At 45.9% G+C, this 24,216-nt stretch overlaps 1 protein-coding gene across 2 annotated transcripts in view; it reads left to right on the top strand.

Moving 5' to 3' along the window:
* The window catches only part of NCOA6 (nuclear receptor coactivator 6), a 67,338-nt gene that overhangs the window by 26,680 nt on the left and 16,442 nt on the right, over positions 1 to 24,216 (top strand). The window contains exons 10-12 of one of the 2 annotated variants that reach the window (XM_040330396.1): positions 988 to 1,097; positions 3,348 to 5,087; positions 5,712 to 6,056. In XM_040330396.1, coding sequence (XP_040186330.1) covers positions 988 to 1,097; positions 3,348 to 5,087; positions 5,712 to 6,056 — 2,195 coding nt within the window. Of the gene's footprint in view, positions 1 to 987; positions 1,098 to 3,347; positions 6,057 to 24,216 lie in introns of both variants that reach the window. The other variant, XM_040330395.1, reaches the window with a different exon arrangement.

The following is a 24,216-nucleotide window of genomic DNA, read 5'->3' as shown; positions in this document are numbered from 1 at the left end:
AGGCGTAAATCAGCGTACACACCCCTAGCGGCCAGCGTAAATATGCAGTTAAGATACGACGGCGTAGGAGACTAACTCCGATCGTATCTTGGCAACATTTAAGCGTATCTCAGTTTGAGCATACGCTTAAAGTTGCGACGGCGGGGATTCGGACTTACGACGGCGTATCTACTGATACGCCCGTCGTAAATCTATATGAATCTACCCCTTAGCATTTGGATGTGTGCACCTAATCCTGCCCTCATGTCAAATATTGACATGCAGCTGTGTCCGTGAAAGCCACTGCATCTGCATTCTCCTGTGTGGATGCAGTCCAAAAACAAAGGACGCCTGTATGCAGGATGGGTCACTGTCACTTACAAAACATTTAACTGCGGCATTGGCAGAGTCACGCCTGATCCTTGCAAACGCGAATTGTTTTTTTGGTAGTGATTGAAGCAGGCTCTGACTAAGGATGAGCTCCGGCATGTTTGCACAGTCCATGCGCTTATCACAGGCAGGGAGACATTTCCCGATCTCTGCAGCCAAGCATCGGGACAATGTCTCCCTGCCTGTGATTAGCGCAGCGCGGTGCCGACTTCCTGGCAGGCTCTGCAAATGCAGTGTGCGAACACGTCGGAGCTCATCCTTGGCTCTGACAATCAAGTGCTCAACATGCCTCTCGGCAAATAGCTTGGGGTGTCTTTCCAAAATGGGATCATTTTTGGCAGGTTTTGTGCTATCTTGACATTTCATGGCCTCCAAAACTATGATAGATAGTGAGGAGTGAAATCTAAAATGTACGCCCTTAGAAAGCCTGAAAGCAGTGAGTGGTTTTTGTCACACTCCTTAGCAAAACATATATAAACCTAAAAAATAAATAAAAGATAATACCCATAAAAATAGTATAAATTCTCGTTAACCAATTTTAAAGCTACAAAGGGTACTACGATGTGTTTGTTCAGGTAATATGCATAAATCTGTAACCAATTTATTATTTATTTTTAGTGCTGCTGAACCTCGTATGGAAGACTCTGATCAATCTGGAATAGTTGGAGATCAATTAGGAGTCTTAGATGCTGGTCAGAAACTCTCAGAATTCCAAAACCGGCCACCAGGTGAGAACCAACAATATTACAACTGTAAATGTGTGCCTTTTACCCATTTTTAGATTATTTTTTTTTTAAATATCAGGTAATACTAAATGTTACTGCAATAATATAGTTTAGGAGAAGAGCTGCTGCAGACGTGCACAATGCTGGATCAGGCTCAGGTGAGTATGGGGAAAATGAATTAAACTAAGCAACCTCTTACCAACCATTTTTGGTGGACCCTGTTAAAGTGGCAGTTAAATCTTCTTTTTTATTTTTTTAACTCGCTGACAGGCAGGGTTCTTATAACAAAAGAGACTCCAGAGGTCCCTTCTATCATAAATCTCCCCCCTGCCTATCTGCAAGTAATTGAGTTTGAGCCAAACATGCGCAGCTCAGACCACATTTATGGCCCGCTGTATCTGCTGCTGAGATGTGACTCCCGTGCGCATACACAGGAGTGTTTTTTTTCGCCCTGGCACAGCCAGTCAAGAAGCTGAAGATCGCAAACCCTAAGGAAAGACTGGGCAAAGATAGGAGTGGCCAGTGACAAGGGAGAGCGTTGAGATCGCAGCGCTGGAGGGCTATTTGCAGGTACTAGTTTGCATACTAGTACATTATGACTTAAAGCTGCCAGGGGACTCATTTGTTAAAAAAACATCATAGACTTTACTGCCACTTTAACCGCCTCAATACAGGGCACTTTCACCCCCTTCCTGCCCAAGCCATTTTTCAGCTTTCAGCGCTGTCACACTTTGAATGCCAATTGCGCGGTCATGCAACATGTATCCAAATTTTTATATTTTTTTCCCCCCACAAATAGAGCTTTCTTTTAGTTGTATTTGATCACCTCTGCGGTTTTTATCTTATTTTATTTTTTTGCGCTATAAAAAGAAGAGCGACAATTATGGAAAAAAAAAAAAAATTCAATATTTTTTACTTTTTACTATAATAAATATCCCCCAAAATAAATATTATATATATATATATATATATATATATAAATATTTCCCTCAGTTTTGGCCGATACGTATTCTTCTACATATTTTTGGTTAAAATAAAACGCAATAAGCGTATATTGATTGGTTTGCGCAAAAGTTATAGCGGCTACAAAATAGGGGATAGATTTATAGCATTTTTATTATTTCTTTTTTACTAGTAATGGCGGCGATCAGTGATTTTTATTGTGACTGCGATATTGTGGCAGACATATCGGACACTTTTGACACTATTTTGGGACCATTGTCATTTATACAGCGATTAGTGTTATAAATATGCACTGATTACTGTGTAAATGTGACTGGCAGGGAAGGGGTTAACACTAGGGGGCGATCAAGGAGTTAAATGTGTACCCTAGGGAGTGACTCTAACTGTAGGGGGAGGGGACTGACTGGGGGAGGTGACCGATGGTTGTCCCTATGTACAAGGGACACGTTATCGGTCTCCTCTCCCTGACAGGACGTGGATCTGTGTGTTTACACACACAGATCCATGGTCCTGCTCAGTTACTGGGCAATCGCAGGTGCCCGGCGGACATCGCGTCCCCAGTGACTCGGCGGGTGCGCGCGCCATCTAGTGGCTCGGGAAGGTGAAGACATCATATGACGTTTACTCAGAATGAGAGGCTTATCATCCTGCTGTCATATGACGGCAGGCGGTAGGCTTGTGGTTAATGAGCTCTTCAAAAATGCTTGTTATTAAGAAATTGATATACAGAATTTGAAAATATCCTTCCAGTTCCCTTTTCTGTCCAAAAATAATCTTGGCCTGCCTATTGCTGCCATTCTGTTTGGCTGCCTAGAATAAAGAAAATACCCAGTATTTAAGGTATGGAGAAGCATGTGACCTGCTCTGTGACAGCACAGGGTCAATATCCAATATAATAGTCCTGCTCCCAGAAGCTGAATAGAACTGCGAGAAATGAAGGTGAATGTGCTGGTTGGGGGTTAAATTGAACCTGTTGCTCTGTCCTCCATGGGCACCGATTAGTGGGCAAAATGTTTATAGTCTGTGGGTGTCCAGCTTTAGTTACACCGAAATATTAAATTCAAACTCACTGTTGGTGTGGCCTTTTTTTTTTTTTTTTAAGGGGACCTGTCAGCAAAGAAATTTGGGAGTTACCATTGCTGACCTAATTTGAAGGTGCATGCTCCAGGGCAGTTCTGTTTATTTTTGCTTCACTAATACGTAATAACCTGTTTTCCTAGGTTTCATGCATTTGCTTGTTCTAGAAACACAATTATATTAATATAAATTATGTTTAAATTCTAATTTCAGGCTACCCAACACAAGGACTTGAGCAGAGACAGCTTCAGCAGATTCCTTCTCAGTTAATGCAGCTTGGACAGCAACAGGGTCAAAGCGGGCAGAATCAACAGCCTACCCCTTCTCAGCAGATGATGATGATGTTGATGATGCAGCAACAGCAACAGCAGCAGCATCAGCAGCAGCAGGAACAGAAAACAGTTCGGCTTCCTTTGCAACAGAACATCTTTAACCCCCGGGCTGCTATGAACACAGATGCTCAGAGAATGCCCATGCAGCAAGGAGGCAGCATGCAAGCTATGGTGAATTTGCAAAGTACTGGTTCCATACCACCTTCACCTGACAAGCAGAGAATGGCAATGCTATCTGGTGCATCATTTGGAGGCAGTGGTAGAAAAATGGGCTTTCCAGAGAGTGGGCAAAATCCAACAGGGTCACCTCTGGGAGATGGATCCTCAGCTGCTTCACTTGGTGACATTCCTGAGCTCCCCCCAGCTCCTGGATCTCAAAACAATATGGCCCAACATATGCTTATGCCTCAAAATCCAATGATGATGGCTGGATCTAAACCAGGGACTGCCTCCTCTCTTTCACAAGGCACAAGCCCTCAACAGCAGCACTCCAATACTATGGGTGGATCCCATGGGCACCATTACCAAAATGTCCAGACTCCATCTCAGTCTTCAAGGCCGAAGACACCCAACAGAGCAAGTCCGAGACCTTACTACCCTCAGACACCCAATAATCGCCCTCCTAGTACTGAGCCATCAGAAATTAGCCTTTCTCCAGAAAGACTCAATGCCTCCATTGCTGGTCTTTTTCCTCCTCAGATCAATATTCCATTACCTCCTCGGCCCACCCTCAATCGAGGTTTTGATCAGCAAGGGCTGAATCCAACTACTCTAAAAGCAATTGGACAAGCTCCTCTAGGGTTGACTGTGAACAACCAGTCTAATTTTGCTTCACACATGAATAAGATGGATAATGGAGCAGGAAAGCCGCCAACTGGTGGCGCTAGCAAACGAGCAAGTCCAAGCAATAGTAGGCGCTCAAGTCCCGCATCAAGTCGCAAAACAACACCAAGTCCTGGTAGGCAGAACTCTAAGACTCCTAAGATGGTACTTGGGGGGCAGACCCCTGGAATATTACATAATATGGAGATGCAGAGAAACATGTTGGCAGGCCAACCATCTGCACCACCACCTCAAACAGCATCCTTAATGGGACAATACTCAACACAATCTATACCAAGTGCAGCTGTTACCTCTGAGGAAATCAAAGAAAGTTCAAGCTTGATTCAAGAAAATGAGAACCAAACCATGCAGATGATCCACAGGGAGCACTCAGTAGCAGACCATAAAACAGATGTTCACCAAGAAATGAAAATGGTGTCCCCAGAGGAGCTAGCTAAGAAGGAAGCCCTATTCCTAGAAGCATCAAAACTTCAACGCCCCGAAGATCTGTCTGCCATTTCACCAGCCATGAGAGATGCCCCAACATCCCTAAGTCAACTACTGGACCACTCTGGTGCTCCCAATGTTAATATCAAGCCATCGGGTCCACTTCCTGAAACATCTATTATGTTGCCACCAACAGAAGACTCAAAAACAATGGATGTTACTTCTTTGCCAGGGGACACGCTAAAAGATACAGCTTGTGTGCCTAATACCCATCCTTATGCAGAGGCATCCAATGTCCAGTCAAGGACTGACACAGCGGAGAATAACACTAATGTGCCCTTGAACCTACCAGGTAACAGTTTGAAGAGGCCTGGTGGTCCCCCTGCTGCTTCCAGTTCGATGACACCAAATCAAATAACTGTTTTTGTAACATCAAATCCTATAACCCCTTCATCCAGCGTGTCAGCCTCGATGTCTTCTCAGATGCAGCCCACTTTGGTACCAACTGTAGTCACTATGGCCAATGTTGGAAACAAAGTGATCGTGTCTGAAGGACAGCCTCCTGTACAGTCTAGTACACGCCCACAATTTATCACTCCAGTCTTTTTTAATTCCTCTTCTATTATCCAAGTAATGAAAGGATCACAGCAAAATAACATGCCATCTCCCAACACTAACATAATGCCTCAGTCTGTTGCAGTTGTTGGACCTTTGCATATCCCTCAAAATGTTCAGTTCCCTGGACCATCAACATCTACTGTTCCTTCCAGTAGCACCAACAGTTTACCTACAACCCGACCAGCCCTCACAAGCCCGGTACAAATGACTGCCCAACGTGCACCATCTCAGTCTCCTTCCCCACTCCCACAACCATCAGCCAAAATGCAGTACGGCTCAGATGACCTTGGCACTCAACTTGGCTCTGCTTCTGATTTATCTTCACCTGTTAATATGAAGCCCACTTTGTCACCAACAGTTGGCAGCAATATGGACCCATCTGGCAGCAAGTTCCTACCCGCACCTTCCGTGGTTCAAGGCAAAGTTGCCAATCAAGACCATATGGAAAGCTCTGAAGCCAGCTGCTCTGGTGTGGGTGGACCAGGAAGGTCACCATCCCTGACCAGTACAGAGAGTAACAGCACTTCTACACTGTCCATGGAACCAATCGTCCATGCATCCAGCAGTCCCATTGACCTTCTGCCGTTTCCGTCTCCAAATCCACCAATGATGCTATTGGCTGAAAAAAGTAGCGCAGGCACATTAGCTGAGCAAATTAGCGCCACCTTCGATGACACTGTTCCAGAACAAATTTTAGAAACAGGTATGCTATCTATTTTATATATTAAAGTAAAAAAAATCATTCACATTTTGGTATGTTCTGTAATGTTAAAGAATATTTAAACCCCCAAAACAAAAAATGTACTTTATTGCAGATTACTGGTCAGGTGCGGTGGCTACATTGGTTTTCTTTTGTTTAATTTTTTTTTTAAATTATTATTTATGGTGATCTGTCAATAAAGTCCTGTTTTAGGGTGACAATGCCAACTCAACATACTGTATCTATGGAGAAGCGGTGTTGTCACCCTGGCAAAGAGCCACAAATCACTTTTGTTTGGAAAATGATCTGCTCAGTTACTTACATTGTAAGGAATTAAAGTGTATTTCCACATTTGCAGTCAAATTTGAAAAGTTGACACTATGGAGGAGATTTCTTAAATCTGGAGCAGCTGTGCATGGTAGCCAATCCGCTTCTAACTTCAGCTTGTTCAATTTAAAGGGGTTGTAAAAGTACAATTTTTTTTTTTTTTCCTAAATGGCTTCCTTTACCTTAGTGCAGTCCTCCTTTCACATACCTCATCATTTGATTTTGCTTTTAAATGTCCTTATTTCTTATGATAAATCCTTACTTCGGCCCCTTTAAGACTGGGGCGGGAGCCGCGGTGGCGGTACAACGGCGCTGAAAATAGTGGCGATATACCGCCGGGATTGCCGTGGGAATCAGCCGCTAGCGGTGCAGTATTAACCCCCGCTAGCGGCCGATAAAGGGTTAATACCGCCCGCAATGCGCCTCTATAGAGGCGCATTGCGGGCGGTATTGCCGCGGTTTCCCATTGTTTTCAATGGGAAGGAGCGGTATACATGCCGCTCCTCTCACCGCTCCAAAGATGATGCTGACAGGAGATTTTTTTTGTCTCCTGCCAGCGCATCGCCTTAGTGTGAAAGCCCTCTGGCTTTCACATTGAGTCTGCAGTGAAGGAGTTTTTCAAGCGGGATAGCAGCGCTATTTTTAGCGCTGTACCGCCTGAAAAACTCCTCAATGTGAAAGGGGTCTTACTGTTCTTCTGTATGTAACTCCACACAGTAATGCAAGGCTTTCTCCCTGGTGTGGAGTGTCGTGCTCGCCCCCTCCATTGGACTACAGGAGAGTCAGGAAGCCCACTAACACACAGCTCCTTTCTCTATCTGCAAAGTAGAGAGTGTCCTGACTCTCCTGTAGTCCAAGGGAGGGGGCGAGCACGACACTCCACACCAGGGAGAAAGCCTGGCATTACTGTATGTAGTTACAGACAGAAGAACAGGAAGTGAGGATTTCTCAGAAGAAGTAAGGACATTTAAAAGCAAAATGGAAGGATGAGGTAAGTGAAGAAGGACTGCACTAAGGTAAAGGAAGCTATTTAGGGGGGAAAAAATTCCTTTACAACCCCTTTAAGCTTTGACAATAAAACCTGTAAGCTGATTGGTTTGTATGCAGAGATGCACCAGATTTGTCACTCTCCAGTTTTAGAAATCAACCCCTAAATGTTATGTGTTCACTTTCACAAAAAGTACCTAAAATAATTATACATAGGATTCTATAGGCAGCTTCTATTGTGCTTTCGAAAACGAAATGTGTAATTATGGGACAGACTAAGCCCTGGTTCATATTGGAGTGATTTGACATGTCAAATCGCATTCCAAACAATCAGCGCTGCATCGATTCACAAAAATAGTATCTGTACTACTTTTGGCGACATCGACGTGCGATTTTCATTGACATTTGTGCAACAACCCACACAGGTGTCTCTGAAATCGCCCCCGAAGTCGGGATTGACATATGGGTATGAAATTGTGCGAGTTCAGCTGAACTCGCACAATTTCATTCCCGCTTTCAGTGTGAACCTGGGCTCAAGCTGGGTACACACGCGCCAAAAACGCAGGAACTGGTCGACTTTTGGCCTGTATGTACAGCTCCTCGTCTGGAACGAGCGAACTGGAAAACCAGCATCTGCTCAGCGCTCACAACGTGTTTTGGCAGGGGACAGTCCCCATGTCAGAACGCAATAGCTCAGCGAGGAGATTGCCGCACTAACATTGGATGTGTTATAACTGCGACCTGTATGTTAGTTTTTTTGTTCAGCCCGCTGGATTGAACAAAAAAAAATATATATATATATATATATATATATATTTATTGTGTACCCAGCATAAGGGAAAGTTGTCTTTTACTGCATTACCTTCAAGCATTGAGATCTTTTAACCCTTTGTCAGAACAGTGTGCACAACTAGTTTACAAATGATGATGAGACCCGCCAGCACAGTACGACAGGGTTAATTATGGTAAAGATAACTCCTCAGCTTAAAGGGGAAAACCAAGCAGGGTTTATAAATAAATAAAAATGTTAAGCAGTGATTTTAAAAATATATTTAGTTGTTATTATATTTAAATGGAACATGTAATGAATCTAAAGTAGATATTACCCAAATTTGGCTGCAAAAGTTGACAAACACTGTAAGTACATATTTTATTAGCTCATGTAGCGTGGTCATATAACATATATGATGAAGTTCGGCTTGAAGTAAACTTGCCACAAGCCTGAGCAATTCAAACTGAACACAAGAATACCCAGACAGATTGTTTCCTTACTGAAAGCTGCACATCAAAAAAAAAGGTTGTGATATAGGGAGCTGGAATTAATATCTAACGTTTCCGTACAAAAGTCGTTTTTGACCATTTTATGTCTTATGTTTATTGGTCAGTGATCTCCCATCATGTAAAGAGCCAATAGAAAAGATCAGGAGGCGGGTCCAAGCCTGTGTTTTTTTTTTTTTTTAATATTCTAATATGTCAGCTGTTTACTTTTCAATATCTAAAGGTCATTGCAAATTAGTTTATGTAAAGTAAAGCAGTAGAAAACTCTGCTAACAAAACTTGATTACCGTATATACTCGAGTATAAGCCGACCCGAATATAAGCCGAGGCACCTAATTTTACCACAAAAAACTGTGAAAAAGTATTGACTATAAGTATAAGCCTAGGGTGTCCATGTGCATGCCTCACTGTGTCCATGACTAGACTGACATTTAACATGGGAGTCTATGGAAGGGGTGCCCGGCTTTGGAAAATCGATGCTCCCCAGCCGTAGGTCCCCCAGACAACAAACTTTGCCCACTTGTAGAGGAGAAATGGGGCTACATGTGTGCCAAGATTGGGGTCCAGGGGACCTACGACCGGCCGGTACTGGGCCCTCAAAGTCACTGGAGAAATGACCGTTTTAACATGGGAGTCTGAGGAAGGGGTGCCCGGCTTTGAAAAAATCGGTGCTCCCCAGCCATAGGTCCCCCGGATAACAAACTTTGCACACTTGTAGAGGAAGAGTGGGGCTACGTGTGTGCCTGTACCGGGTCCAGAAAGTCCAGGAGATCGGGCGCAAAAGGTGACTCGAGTATAAGCCGAGGGGGGCAGTGCTGTGCTAGTTTGCATTGTCAATCGGCGCCCTCCAGTGGCGCACTGTCTTCGCACCAGGCACTTTTATTTTCACCCGGTCTTTCTTCCTTGTTCTCGCTGTCCAGACGTTTGATTGGCCAGGCTACAACTGTCATTCCTACGCATGCACGTGGAAGTCAGTCGCGGCACAGCACTCTCTGCATTGACGGCACACTGAGGGGTGCCCTGAATGCAGAGTGCACAGCGATGTGCAAAATGTGTAGTTCTCCATTGTCCATTGAATACAGTCCGGTAATGCTGCATTCTTCAGGATGGTTGGACACTGGCAAACACGTTTGTAAGCCAGCCCCAGTATAACCCCTTCTTTACCCAGCATGTTTTTTCTGCTAGTTTCCAGAAGGACAAATGTTGTTTCTTTGCTCTGCAAAGAAAAGTCTAACCTCATTTGCTTGCCATTTTGCTCTTGCAATCAAGTTGACCTCTTGATTTGAGCCGCTTCAGCTGGTCTCTATATGCAAATATTCGGGTCTGCGTTTCCTCGGCAATAGCTTTGGAGGCAATACCCACACCTTGCTGGACTGGGTGATTGCAGAGCTAACCTGGAATGCAACCTTCAGGCACTTGGTTCTGCATTGTGACACTTTGCATACCTGACTGTAATGGTTAAGTTAGCCACAGATCGCTTTCTGGGTCCAGAGCCATGGCACAGACTCGGGTATGACCCTTTTTCCAAAGATTTGCACCGTGAGTAGGCCTCTGGACACTACAAGCCTTCTCTGACTTGTGACCTTTGGACAGTGGGCTCTGCATTGTGGCACTTTCCAAACCTTTGTGATTTGTGGTAGCCGTGGAGTGCTTTATGGCTCCAGAGACATGGCACAGCCTCTGGTGTGACGTGTCTTCGACGACTCACTCGGCCAGTAAGGCTGATCAGGCTGAAACGCCAAGAGCTACCTCACTGTTTGTGCCACTAGGTACATTTTTAAATACCCCCTACTGCTGGTTTTACCATGGTAAGGGATCAAGTGCTTGCCATTCAGCTTTTCAGCCTGAGGGAGGCACTATGCCGCTACTATTCCTGCTCCAGAAACACCACTTGGGCCTCCAGTCTCTGGACTCCACTGTCGCCTACATTGAGTTGGTCACCTCAGGCCACATGAAGCCCTCATTGGCAGCAGCTGCCTGTATATGGGAGGCCTTGTCTAACTTTGGGCCTAGTTACTTTATGTGGCACAACATATCTTCCTGAAGACAAAGGACAGTTGTGCTGTCATGGGTGACATTAACCCACACTCCCCTAGTGGTTCTGAGGGGCATTTTCCCATGATCTCCAAATGGGACCGACACTAGTAATCTGAAACCCCTATTATATCGTTGCCATCTGTCAGATGGTGCCCTGGCTTTTCCCCATGCCCACTGGTATTTAACTGTTTTTACATGGTTACTGGAGCATTCTGCTGACACAGGCTCTAAGTGTGCTCCGACAACATCCCCTGCAGAGCCTGTCCCTGACACTCTTGAGCTCATAAAATATTTTGGTCCTGCAGTTCCTGTCATTGTCTCCGATTCAAAGTCCCAACAGTCTACATTGGGAGAGACTGTTTTTAGGTCACTGTAGTCTCTTGATATTCAGTGGGTTGTTTCAAACCTTAGTGAAGCAGTGCATATCCCTTTGCATCTGGAGGATCAGTCTGCTGTTCCAGACATTTGTTATATCAAAGTAAATGTGTGCTTTAAATTGCCTCCAGCATTGCTCCTGTTTGTGCTTGCTGGAGGCTGACATTTTGCCAAAGCCCAGAGCCCCTGAACAGCAGTAAATCATAAAGTGGAACTAAACGCTTTGATTTAAAGTGGTAGTAAACTGCACATTTTTTTAACTCTGCAAGACAGTTGCATAATGTGTGCATTGCATACTAGCACATTATGAAATACTTACCTTAGACCAAAGCCCTCCAGTGACGAGCTGACAGGGCTTCCATCTAACCTGGTCGTATTTCCGTGGTCGCGTCCTCCAGGCATCTTATTGGGTGCGGCACGATGATGTCACTCCTGGGAAGGTCGTGGACCGCGGCACAAAGCTCTGAAGGGACGGCACAGGTATGCTTTCCCTTCAGACCGAATGCGTCGGTAACATCACCGGCTGCATGCAGTGTGAATGTCTCCTAAACTGTTCAGGTTTAGGAGATATTTACTGTACCTTCAGTTGAGCATTATTATACAGGATTTATATAGCGCCAACGATCGCAGCATTCTTTGAAATTTACGGCAACCCCCGCTGCCTTCTTGGACACACAGGTCCCAGAAGACAGCGAGACCATTCAGAAAGCGCAGCGTGATGCCTCATGCATGTGCAGTAGGAAACAGACTGTGAAGTTACAAGGCTTCACTTCCTGTTTCCCTTGGTGAAGATGCCTGTACCTGCACCTAGGGGTGCAACGGATCAAAAAACTCACCGATCGGATCGATCCTCGGATCAGGAGTCACGGATCGGATCATTTTCGGCTCAGCAAAAAAAAAAAAATTATTTATGAAAAAAAGTCGAATTCAAGTCTGGGCTCTAGCTGGGCCAATGGCGGGCCACTTGCGTAAAAGATAATATTCCGCTAAATTGATATAATCTAGATTTTCAATAAACCAGAACAAAAACCTGAGTGAACATGTGTAGACGCATTTTGAAGCAACATACTATTGCAAAGCAAAACCCTCTTTGTCATTTTTGTAGTCAGTGTGAAATTGCAGTTTATATTTCAGACACTAGGGGGAGTTGCTGAATTTTGACAGATGGTAAAGCAGACATGCATAGCTATAGGGAGTTAATAGCTTTGAGCTGTTATTTGTTATTGCCGATCTGTGATTGGTTGGGGTGGAGCAAGATGGCCGCCGCTCCGGAGCTAGGCCGAAGCCGGGGACTTTCCTACGGCCGATGCCCCGGAGCGCTCCGCGGATCGCATGGTGTGTCGATCCGAACGGGGTGACCCGTTCGGATCACGGATCGGTGACGATCCGTTGCACCCCTACCTGCACCCAAAGCCGATTAACAAATCAGTTAGGGGCGCCAACATTGTGGAATACCTGGACAGGTAAGTGTCCTTATTATATTAAATGTCAGCCGCTACAGTATTTGTTTTTACAGGCTGGAACTTCTCTTTAACCGTTTCAAAAAAGTTTGCCCGGAATGCTGTTGCATTTGCTTGTGTCCTTAGCCAAACTGTCGAACCATCAAATGGTTGGTGTCATAACTGATCACGTGTAGCACCATGGCAGTTGCAGATCAAACAGAAGCAGCTTCCTTTGGGCTGTAAATGATAGGAGGGTTTAATTTTGCTTTAAAGCGGTAGTTCACCCCCCCCCCCCCCCCCCCCGACACATTTTACCATCGAGACAGGCATTGTAGCGCGAGCTACAGTATGCCTGTCCCGATTTTTTTAACCCCGTACTCACCTTGTAGTCGTCCATCGTAGATTCCGGCTCCCGCGGGGAATGGGCGTGCCTATGGAGAGGGAGGATGATTGACGGCCGGCCCTGGCACGTCACTCTCCCCGAAGACAGCCGGAGTAGGTCTCGGCTCTTCACGGCGCCTGCGCACAGGCTATGCGCACGCGTCGTGAAGACCGAGCCTATTTCGGCTATTTCCGGAGAAGCGTGACGCGCCAGAGCCGGCCGTCAATCATCCTCCGTCTCGATAGGCACGCCCATTCCCCGGAATCTTCGATGGACGACTACAAGGTGAGTACGGCGGTAAAAAATTTGTGACAGGCATACTGTAGCTCGCGCTACAATGCCTGATTTTAAGGTAAAATAAAAAAAAAAAAAATGTTCCCGTCGATAGGGTGAACCCCCGCTTTAAGTTTCAGTAAATCGGCCTCTACAAACTTGTCACTGCCTAAAAATGGAGAGCAACTGAGCATGTGCAGAGCAGGGTGAGACAGATTACTGGATTTTAAACAGTCTAGGCACTTATTTTTAATGTTTTACATAGCTATGCCTGCAAAAGGGTTCAGCATGAAGTGATCTAGCGGGACTTTATTTTCTGACTAAAGTTCCACTCTAAAAAGTCACAGCTACATGTGTAGATTTTTATATTATAATAATATTTATCCTCGCTGTTCTGTGAGCCTGGTCTTGAAATGAGACATTCAGATGGTCCCTATGGACTAACATGTTTCTGGCATGAACCTTCAGTCGCTTATGTATAATGGAGTGCCCCCAACCCTGGGAGGACGCCTTTTGTAGGGTTGTCTTCATTCTGGGAATTGAGTTTGATTCCCCTGAGCAGTTGGTCCCAGTTTCTTCAAGGAATGCTATTGTGAGTAGGTCCCTTGACTTGGACTATGTTGGATATCCCTTTAATGCTGTAAGACCTGGCTCTATGCTGGAGGGCCGCAACCGCACAGTCTCCCAAAAGACACTGTATTGCCTTTTACTATTGCTCTTTAACCTATAGTCCCCATTCTGGGGAACCCATTCCTGCATGATGGGAAGAAACCGGCATTGTAAGAACCTGTGTTCCCATAGACTCTCCGCAGAAAGCCATTGTTGAAATCCTGCTGCACGTTCTCCCTGTTGGGAATATCCCCAGAATACTTCTCTTATTCAGGCTATCTGACCTTGGGGTTGGTACCCTTGGCGATATCTCCAGTTCCTAAGGTCTATTGGTTATCTCTTTGGGATATGTTCCTGAAAGTTCTTTCCATCTTCAATATTTCCTACCGGGATTGGGTGTCTTGTCAGGCAGCCTTATTCCTTCAGGGAACCTTCCTTTCCTAGTTACAGGGGCCGTAGATATAAAGCTTAGGCCTTTTCTCTTTCGTTCATAGACGGACACAGCCTTCATTGACCTTAGGGTTATGCTTCTTCCTACCAGGAGATTTAGGCAGAATTCTACAGCACTTAAGGTGTTAAAAACTTTCCTTCATGCTGCTCCTCCCAGGGGGCGTGGCTCCCCCAGGCATAACCCACACCCTGCTTTAGCAGCCTCAGTTTGTTTTCTGCCTAACGACAGGAGGTCAAGGCCATCTCTGGAGTTCCTGGACTCTGGAGTTTTTTTCTGGCGATTTTTCTCGCTTTTTTTTATTATTTTGTTCCTGCATTTTTGAATCCTGCGATTCTTCTATCAACAGCCGACTGGGTGACAGGCTGGGTCCTCGACTCTTGTAGTCCCCCCATGTTCGGCCTTCGAGCGTGTGCCGGCCCTCAGCTCAGCTTTGGGACGTCCACGACAGGCCCCATTGCTCCAGGGGCGGCCGGGGAACTTTGGTTCTAGGGCACACATATGACCGGTCTCTATGGCTTTGTCACAGTGTGTCTGGCCGACAGCCATGCCGTTTACGGACGTTGGTTCTGTCTGGAATACCTCCAGCCGGGTAGTCGCAGGACAGGTAAGTAGTGGCCCCTTACTCAGGTAAGTGGTCTGGCTGGTGGTTTCCCTGGGGAGGTCGACTGAGGGTCCGCCCTGCTTTCCTCTCTCCCCTTCCTCTCCCTCCTTCCCCTGACTGGGTAGTGGCTGTGAAGGGGGGCCTCCTGGGTTTCTTTGTTACCACCGGGGCCCGTGTGTTGTTAGGGGGACTGTGTTGTTACTCTGGGGGGTGCTGCTGTGTGCTGCTGTGTTCTATGAGGTAATTTTTACCTCAGACAGCGGCCGTCTTGGAAATCTCCTTGGTAACGCTGTGATTCTTTTCTGAGGTAACAGACAAAGCAGTCAGTGCTGCTGTGTTCTTTTTTTTACACATTTTCCTTTTATTTTTCTTTTTTCTTTTATAACAAGGTCACATGAGATTATCATTCAATCAAATACAACCATACATTACATTAGTCTAGACATAATATCTCTTCAGAAGGTAAACAAACACAAGTCCAAAAACATAATTATAACCACTTAATTTTCCACCCTACTCTTAAATACCTTCATTATCAATTTGCCCTACTTTGTCTGCTCCTCTAGATCAAAGTGTATGTACTTCAAACATCTCCTCCCATCTGTTTCCCCGTTATCAGTATGCCCTTATATATCTAACCCCTTAGGTGGGGATCTCCCAAGCTACACAGCACCATCACAAACCAAGCAACAAAAACATAAACAAACAAACACAACAACAACAAAAAAAAAAAAAAAAAAAAAAAAAAAAAAAAAGACCCAAATTCCTCTCTCTCTCCTTCCCCCTCCACCCGACTCATATATCCTCTCCCGCGTCCAGTCTTCCCCATCTTCGACTAACTTCTAATCAGTTGGGCTCTCTCGCCTCTCGTCCCTCTTCTGATAGTCTCCTCCCCTCTTCTGTATATATAAACTTATTCCAACTTGCCCATGTTTCTACGTACTGTTCCCTTCTGTTCCTAGACGAAAGCATCAAGTCCTCCATAGCTCCAGTTTCCCTGACCCTATTAAGCCATCTCGCTACGGAGGGAGGTCTGCTATCTCTCCACTGGAGACTTATTCCCATTTTTGCTGTATTTATCAGATGTCGGAGAACCGACTTTTGATACTCCCCCACTGGAATCTGTGAGCTATGGAGGAGGAAGAAGGCTGGGTCATCTGGAATCTGAAATTCCGTAAATTTTTGTCCTATTCTACGCACCTCCTTCCAGTAATCCTTCACCTTTACGCAGTCCCAAAATATATGTCGCAGGGTCCCCTGCTCCAGCCCACATCTCCAGCAGTTCTCTGAATTCTCGTTGGAAAGTTTATGCAACTTTACTGGAGTGTAGTACCACTGCGACAGTAATTTGTAATTGCATTCCTGGATACGTGTTGATACAGATGAATATAATGCCAGAAATACTATTTGTTTCCGTTGGGCCTGTGAGAAGGTTATCTCCAGATCTCTTTCCCATTTAATGATTCCTGGAAGGACAAAATCCTCCCGGGGAGCATTCAATATTTTATACATTTTAGATCCCACACGCTGTATTGGTTCTTCCTCATCACAATATTTCTCGAATTTTGTCAGTGGCCGCTGGAAATTGGAAGGGTGTCCCAAAGTACTTAGAAAATGTCTAGTTTGGAGCGCCTGCCAAAAACTTAACTCATACTCTCCCCCTACCCTCATCAGGTCGACCATTGATGGCCACCTATCTGTTTTCAAAAAATGTGATACCTGGACTTTACCCCTCCCTTTCAATTTGTTATATATTGCTCCGGACAGCCCCGGTATAAATCCTGGATTCCCCAGTACCGGGCATAGGGGTGAGTATGTAGATGAAAATTTAGAGTTTTTGCATATTTTAGCAACGACGGACAAGGTCGCTCCTATCAAGGGGTGTTGCTTCAACTTACTTGGTAGTAATTTATAGCACCAGGGTGCCCTACCTAGTGCCACTGGGGAGATCTGCTGTTCTACCTCAACCCACCTTTTATATTGTCTATTTCTACACCAATCTACCAACCTCGTCAGGTGGGCTGCTTGATAATATTTAGCTATATCCGGGATTGCCATCCCTCCCCAGCTCTTTGGAAGTTTCAACACCTCTTTTTTTATCCTTGGCCTTTTCCCGTTCCAAACAAAACTCATTAAAGTCGTGTCTATTTGCCGGAGAAAGGTCATGGGTATTTTAATCGGTAGGGTCTGAAACAAATACGTTATTTTAGGCAGTATACTCATTTTCACTATATTGTTTCTGCCAAACCATGAGTGTATTCCCATCTTCCATTTCTCCATAAGCTTTCTGACAGAGTTAAGGAGGGGTGGAAAGTTTATTTTAAACGTTTCTTTTATGTTTGCCGGAATTAGGGTACCTAAAAATTTTAGCGCCGTCTTCCATTTAAATCTGAAGTTTTGTTGTATTGTAATCCGTATCTGTGATGGTACTGCTACAGTTAATGCTTCAGATTTAGTCTGATTTACTTTTAAATTAGATAGTTCTCCAAATCTTACAATTTCTTGAACCAAAATAGGTAGAGAAACATGTGGTTTTGAAATGGCAAACAGCAGGTCGTCCGCAAACGCTATTACCTTATGACTCCCCTCCCCTATCTGAATGCCCTGAATGTCTGGATTTTGCCGGATTCTGTTTAAAAGGGGTTCCAAGGACAGGACAAAGAGCAATGGTGACAGGGGGCATCCCTGCCGTGTTCCATTTGAAGTTGTAAATATTTTAGAGTATATCCCATTTACCCTCACCGCGGCACGTGGGTCAGTATACACGCTTCTAATCCATCCCAGCATATTTTCTCCTAGGCCCACGTGACGCAGCACCGAGAACAGGAACCTCCAACTAACTCTATCAAAAGCCTTTTCGGCATCAGTATTTAGGAACACGGCAGGGATGCCCCCCCCAGATGCCCCCTGGATCAGATTCAGAGCCCTTATCGTACCATCTCTTGCCTCTCTCATAGGAATAAATCCTACCTGATCCCTATCTATCAGATCCGGAAGCCACACCTGCAACCTACTGGCTAATATCTTTGTGAACAATTTCAGGTCAGAGTTTAACAACGAGATTGGTCTGTAACTGCCGCACTCCGCCGGATCCTTCCCCTCCTTAGGGATCACTGTAATATGAGCTAGTAAGGCCTCCGGCGGGAATGCGGCAGAACGGCCCATCTCGTTGAAAACTTTTGTCATTTGCTCACTCAGATATGGTAAAAACTCCTTGTAGTATCTAATCGTATAACCATCAGGTCCCGGGGCTTTCCCTTCTTTCATAGTTTTTAGTGTTGACTCTAGTTCCTCTATTGAGATGGGGATATCTAGGCTGGCCTGGGCAATAGGGGGCAATCTAACTAAATCCGCTGTTGAAAGATACTCATCTATCTCTGTTTGGGGCACCGATGTCTGAGCCAGATTGTACAAGTTGGAATAGTATCTACCAAATTCCTCCACTATCTCCTTAGGTTTCCGCTTTAAGTGCCCCTCCTGCCCCTTAATTTGTGGGATATACGTTGCTTGATTCTTTTCTTTCAGCTTCCCCGCTAACAGTTTGCTACACTTGTCCCCGAATTCGTAGTTTATTTTTTTGCCCCTTTGTATAATTGCCTTTGCCTTATATCGTAGCAGTTCTGTAATCTGCCTCCGCAGATGGCTCAGTTCTCTACCTATTTGAGGGGTCAATGTCTTTTTATGCTGGAGTTCTAGTGTTTGAATCTCTGTTAATAAATTCTTTACTTGTTGGTCACGTTTCTTTTTTATTTTCGCTCCATGTTTCATCAGTGTCCCTCTAATTACTGCCTTGTGGGCTTGCCAGACCATCCCAGGGTTACTCCCAGGGGTATCATTCAGTTGGAAGTAATCTGTAATATCCCGGGCAACTTCCTCTCTCACTTCTTCATTCTGTAGGAGGCTCTCATTAAGACGCCACCTTCTTTCCTGGGCCAACTCCGTCCCTGCCAACGAGATACATAAACTCACCGGCGCGTGGTCAGACCACGTTATATTCCCTATGGAGACCTCTGTTACAGATGAAACCAGATACTGGGGTACCATAAACAGGTCAATCCTAGAGTATACCTGATGTGGGTTGGAGTAGAAAGTGTAGTCCTTCTCCTCTCCGTGTAACGTTCTCCATACGTCCACCAGCTGGGCCTCATAAAGTCTACCCAGCACCCCCCTTCTGATTCCATCTGCAACAGACGAGGTCCCCCGGGAGCAATCCATTTTTGGATTTAGTGGGATATTAAAATCGCCCCCCAATATTAATTTACCTTCTGAGACTGCCATCAGGGCCCTCAGAATTTTCCTCAGAGATGCATCTTGTTGTACATTTGGTAGATACACTGTAGCTAGAGTCACCTTGATCCCTCTTATTGTCCCCTTTAGGAAGAGATATCTCCCTTTTGGATCCTGATATATATTTTCTAGGATCCATGGGATCCTATTTGATATCAGGATGGAAACCCCTTTAGATTTTGCTTCTTGGTTTTCCGCATGATACACATATGGGTAATACTTATTTTGTAATATAGGGAGCCCACCTGATCTAAAGTGCGTCTCCTGTATATACCCGATATCTGTTCCCATGGACCTCATATCCCTCATTAGCATCCTGCGTTTCTCAGGGGTATTAAGTCCCCTGACATTTAAAGATGTAATTTGTATTCCCTCCATCTGAACACCAAGAGGACAACCAAAAAAAGAGAGGAAAAAAAAAAAAAAAAAAAAATGCGCTAGTGATGCAGGGTAGGTGAAGAACCGAGAGAGAGGAATGGCCAAAAAAAAAAAAAAAAAAAAAAAAAAACAAAAAACAAGACACCTTATATTTTAGGTTAGATCCCACACCTACTACCCTCCCTCCCACCTCCCTCCCCTTCCCTTATGTCTCACCTGGAGAAAGAACCCACTTATGACCCCCAACCCCTATTGGTCAGTGGATATTTCCTATTCCGGGGATTGGACCAATTCGGCAGAGTACTATATCTATTTGTCTAATTATTCCCACTTAAGAGTAGTTTAGATATACAAAGCAAAAAAAAAAAAAAAAAAAAGAGAAAAAAACAAAAAAAATCAAGTCCCAAGAGTACTATATACAAACCCACAAAACTTTGTACTCCCAGCTACTCCGCCCCCCGCCCCTCCATTTTACTGATACCCTATAGATTCGTCCCATTTTCCTACCAGCCTCAATTCCCTCCCTCCTTTCCCGAGCCCCCATCTTAAACCTTCCGCCCCCCCCCACCCCCCCTAGTCAACTCTCCCCACCCCCCTAACCTCCCAATATTCCACTTCTCACCTCCTCTTCCCCCTCATCCCCTGCCCCCCCCCCCCAGATCTACTGGGGGGGAGGGGGCAGGGGGAAGGGGGGAACACGCCCCTCGAGAGCGAGGGAGGACCTCAAGCATCTCACCCTCTCGCCCGCCCCCCTCCATCTACCGACCATTATATGAAGCACTATACTGTGCTCCCAAACTATTTCAGGGGGTTTAGGTGGCGGCTCCCCCACCTCTCCCCATCTCTCCTCTCCTCCTTCCCAGTGTTTACACACCCACATCGTGATTTACATAAATGTTACTTGTGTTATCTGTGTTTGACCTCAAGGGTCTACTGTGTTGTATTCTCGTCTCCTCGTTCGAGGGGACCAGGATAATTATTGTGCATATATAATACAATTTCAAGAACCAAAAAAAAAAAAAAAAAAAAGGCAAACAGAGTGTCGCGTAAACTCCTGTGCTAACACGCTCGTGATATTTCTTTCATATCACTCTTAAGGTTGTATATCCTCTAGGGACAACATCTCCCATCTTTAAGGTCTCCCAAAAAAAAAAAAAAATACCTTAAGGGGAGACTTATTGATAAATGAAAATTCAAACTCCTCAAGCTCCTCAAGCTCCTAATATGGCCTGAGCTCTCCGGTAAACACATCTAAATAAAGTGAGACATTATAACATAGCGTTAATCCGCAATAAAAAATAAATAAAAACAGTGTTTCCTATGTGATAGTGTTGGGGTTCCCTCTGGTTCCCCTTCCACAGGAGGCGCGGAGGGGGGGGGGAGCCACCCGCATTAGCTTAGAACCAGCCCCGGAGTCCATCGGTCTCTCCCATGAGCCCCTCATGGTGTCCCTACCTCCGTCCACAGACATCCACAAACCAGTTGAACTACTGGAGGCCATGTGGGGGGTCTCCAAGGAGGTACATACCCCCAGGCTAGAGGCTAACATAAACATACAAACAAAAAGGAAAAAAAAGGGAGGTGCCTTAGAAAAAAAAAGGGGAGGGGGGAGGGGGGGGGACGGTACGCAGGTGGCCGGTGGCCGGTGGTCTAGTGGAAGTGGAGAAAATCCACCCCTCTCTCTATGGCTCAGGTACCCCCTAATTACCGTGAGGAAAGCTTTGAGCTTATGACCCGTCAACAAAAACGTAAAAAAAAAAAAAAGGGGGTTGAACCCCAAAAGACAGAGAAAAAATGCAACAAAGTTTTAGCCCATCATTCCCCTGACTTTGGTCCATAAAAATAAAAAAAAAACCACAAAAAAAAAAAAATAATAATAGCCCATCTTTCCTCTAATAGTCACTGGTCCTATCGCGTTATAGGGACTTTATATCCTATGAATATCCTATGTAGGCACGGCTCTTCCCTGGTCTCTTTCTATTCTCTCTGGTTTCTTAGGCCCAGTGAAGTTTGTTGTATTGTAGGCTCGGTTTGGTAGATGTTGTAGCCAGTTTGGAACCTCCATCTCCTCCATCTCCATAAACCTAAACAACTCAGGTAAATCTATAGGCTGTTGTAGATGAAATGACTGTGTGTTCTTCTTGATAATGACCGCTATGGGGTACCCCCAACGGTAAGTTCCACCTGCTTGTTTAACCCTATCTAAAACCAAGCGCAGCATTGCTCTCCTTTGTAAGGTAGCACGGGAGAGATCTGGCAGTATTTGTATCTTAGACCCTTCATACATCACACCTCCTGCATCCCAAGCTTTCCGGCTCACAAGTTCTTTATGTGAAAAGTTCAAGAAGCAACCAATCACGTCTCTTGGCTTATTGGGGTTCAGTGAGGGGGGGCCCAGTGCTCTATGGAGACGCTCAAATTCCAAGGGTTGAGAGAGGCCCTGGCCCACCAATTGTTGACAAATTGCTATTATGCACTGCTGCAGCGCCTCAGACCCCACTGTCTCGGGGACCCCCCTGAACCTCAAATTTTTGCGTCTACTTCTGTCCTCCATCTCTTCTATCTTTAACTGGAGTAGATCAACTTGGAGGGAATGTGTATTCTGTATTTGTTCTAGTTTAGCTACTCGCTTTTCCAACATTCCCCCCTCGGTAACAACATGTGTTAACTTATCTGTCAGATGTTGTATCTCCCCGTGCACCGACTCCATCTCTCTCCGGTGGGACTCCTCCATTCGTGTCACCAGCGCCTCCATCTCTGCGCGTGTAGGGAGAGCCAGTATGTCAGCTCGCGTTGGTAAGGTCTGCAACACCTCTTTCAGAGACCTCAGCTCTCCCTCTTGCAGTCCCTGTAGTGCCTCCATCTCAGGCTGTCTCCTCTCTCTCTCTCCACCTTTTGCTCCTTTTGCTCCGCTGTCCGTGTCACCGCCGACCTGGGAGGGCTCACTTTGGTCTGCTATCTCTCTGTGGGTGAACAAGGACGCCGGCGGGACGCACGCTTCCTTACACCCACGTGACTCAGCTGAGCGTATCCGATTCACCGCCGCCCGTGTCTGGGGGAAGAACTGCTGGATGTCAGCCTGCCCGCGCACTCTGGAGGGTCTGGAGGTTCTCTCCTCCTGCTTCATCCCCAGTCCACCTCTTAGGCTACGATCCTGGAGCCACCTCGTCACTACTCCCTCCAGCCAGGCGGGTAAGATACACTTTTTCCGGCCATAGGGAATCACTCAAGTGCTCATTGAAATCCGGAGGTAAGCGGGGGCTTAGAGGAGCTCTGGAGTCAACTTGCTTCTACTCCGCCATCATTAGGCCACTCCCCCAGTGCTGCTGTGTTCTATGAGGTAATTTTTACCTCAGACAGCGGCCGTCTTGGAAATCTCCTTGGTAACGCTGTGATTCTTTTCTGAGGTAACAAAGCAGTCAGTGCTGCTGTGTTCTATGAGGTAATTTTTACCTCAGATGGTGGCCATCTTGGAAATCTCCTTGGTAACACTGTGATTCTTTTCTGAGGTAACAGACAAAGCAGTCAGTGCTGCTGTGTTCTATGAGGTAATTTTTACCTCAGATGGTGGCCATCTTGGAAATCTCCTTGGTAACGATGTGATTCTTCCCTGAGACACAGCCTCTGGTCAGTTTTAGTGCTGTGAATCTTCCATGAGGTGAATACACATCACAGTCAGCACATCGGAGCACACCTGAGGTTTTTCAGCTCCCTCTGCAGCTGGGTGGGGTGGTGAATACCGGGGGCCCCCATGCTCTGCAATAGCAGCAAGGAGGTGACCAGTGGGTTTTTTTGTCCTGCCTTGCAGGGTGGGTGACTCAGCGCTGACACTATGGAACTCAAGCTATGCCTGAGTTAACCCTTAATGCCCCTCCCCCTGCCACATCTGTTATGTTGGCTGTCCTGGGTTTCTTGCCAGGTTTGAAGCAGCTAGTGCCCGGATGGGGGGTAAAAAAGCGCCCCCTCCCTGAAGCCTGCTTCTGGGGATGACACAGAATCGCTGTTTTTTTCTGGTTCTGTTATGTCAGAGGCTGCGGGTTTTAACCCTTATGGATAGTGAGGATGACTCTGCTGCAGTCAGTTGCTGGCAAGAATTTGTTGGAGCTCTTGTTTCTGCGGTGCGTGAGGCTCTAAAAATTGAGGATGTGGCGGAGACACCTCCGTGTCAGTACCAGCAGACTACCACGCATCGCTGAAGTGTTTCCTTGTGTTCCTTATTTGGACTATATGTTATACAAGGAATGGGATGCACCGCAAAAAGTTTGTCAAAAAACTTTGCAACCAGTTACCCCCTTGAGGGGGGCTTTAAAAAAAAAAAAAAAAAAAGTAGGTCTCTCCTCCGCCAGTGGACCCCCCTGTGTCCAGACTGCGCAAGGCCACCACATTGCCTGTGGAAGGGGCTCCTGCATTTCAGGATCCCGCTGATAGGAGAGTGGAGGCCGTGGCCCGCTCCCTATTCACGGTGGTGGGTTCGGCGGTGAGGCCGGCTCTGGCCGGGGCCCTGGCAGGCCCCGACTAAAAGGGCGAAGCTCCTGCTGCAGGAGCTGGAAGAAGGACCTCTAAGGTGGCCTTGGTGATCACCGTTAAGGGTGAACGGTCCTTTTGGGTCTTCCCTGACTGGCATCATTGAGGATGCCACAGGTGGTAAGCGCATGCTGTTCCCACGGTTTGGGAAGGGCTAGGGACCTCGCCCTGTGCAAGGACCCTCCTTGCCTACCTCCGAGCGTTTTTTCGCT

This window comes from Rana temporaria, chromosome 12 (assembly GCF_905171775.1).
Source record: "Rana temporaria chromosome 12, aRanTem1.1, whole genome shotgun sequence".
Taxonomy (NCBI): domain Eukaryota; kingdom Metazoa; phylum Chordata; class Amphibia; order Anura; family Ranidae; genus Rana; species Rana temporaria.
This window is presented reverse-complemented; position numbering and strand designations above follow the sequence as displayed.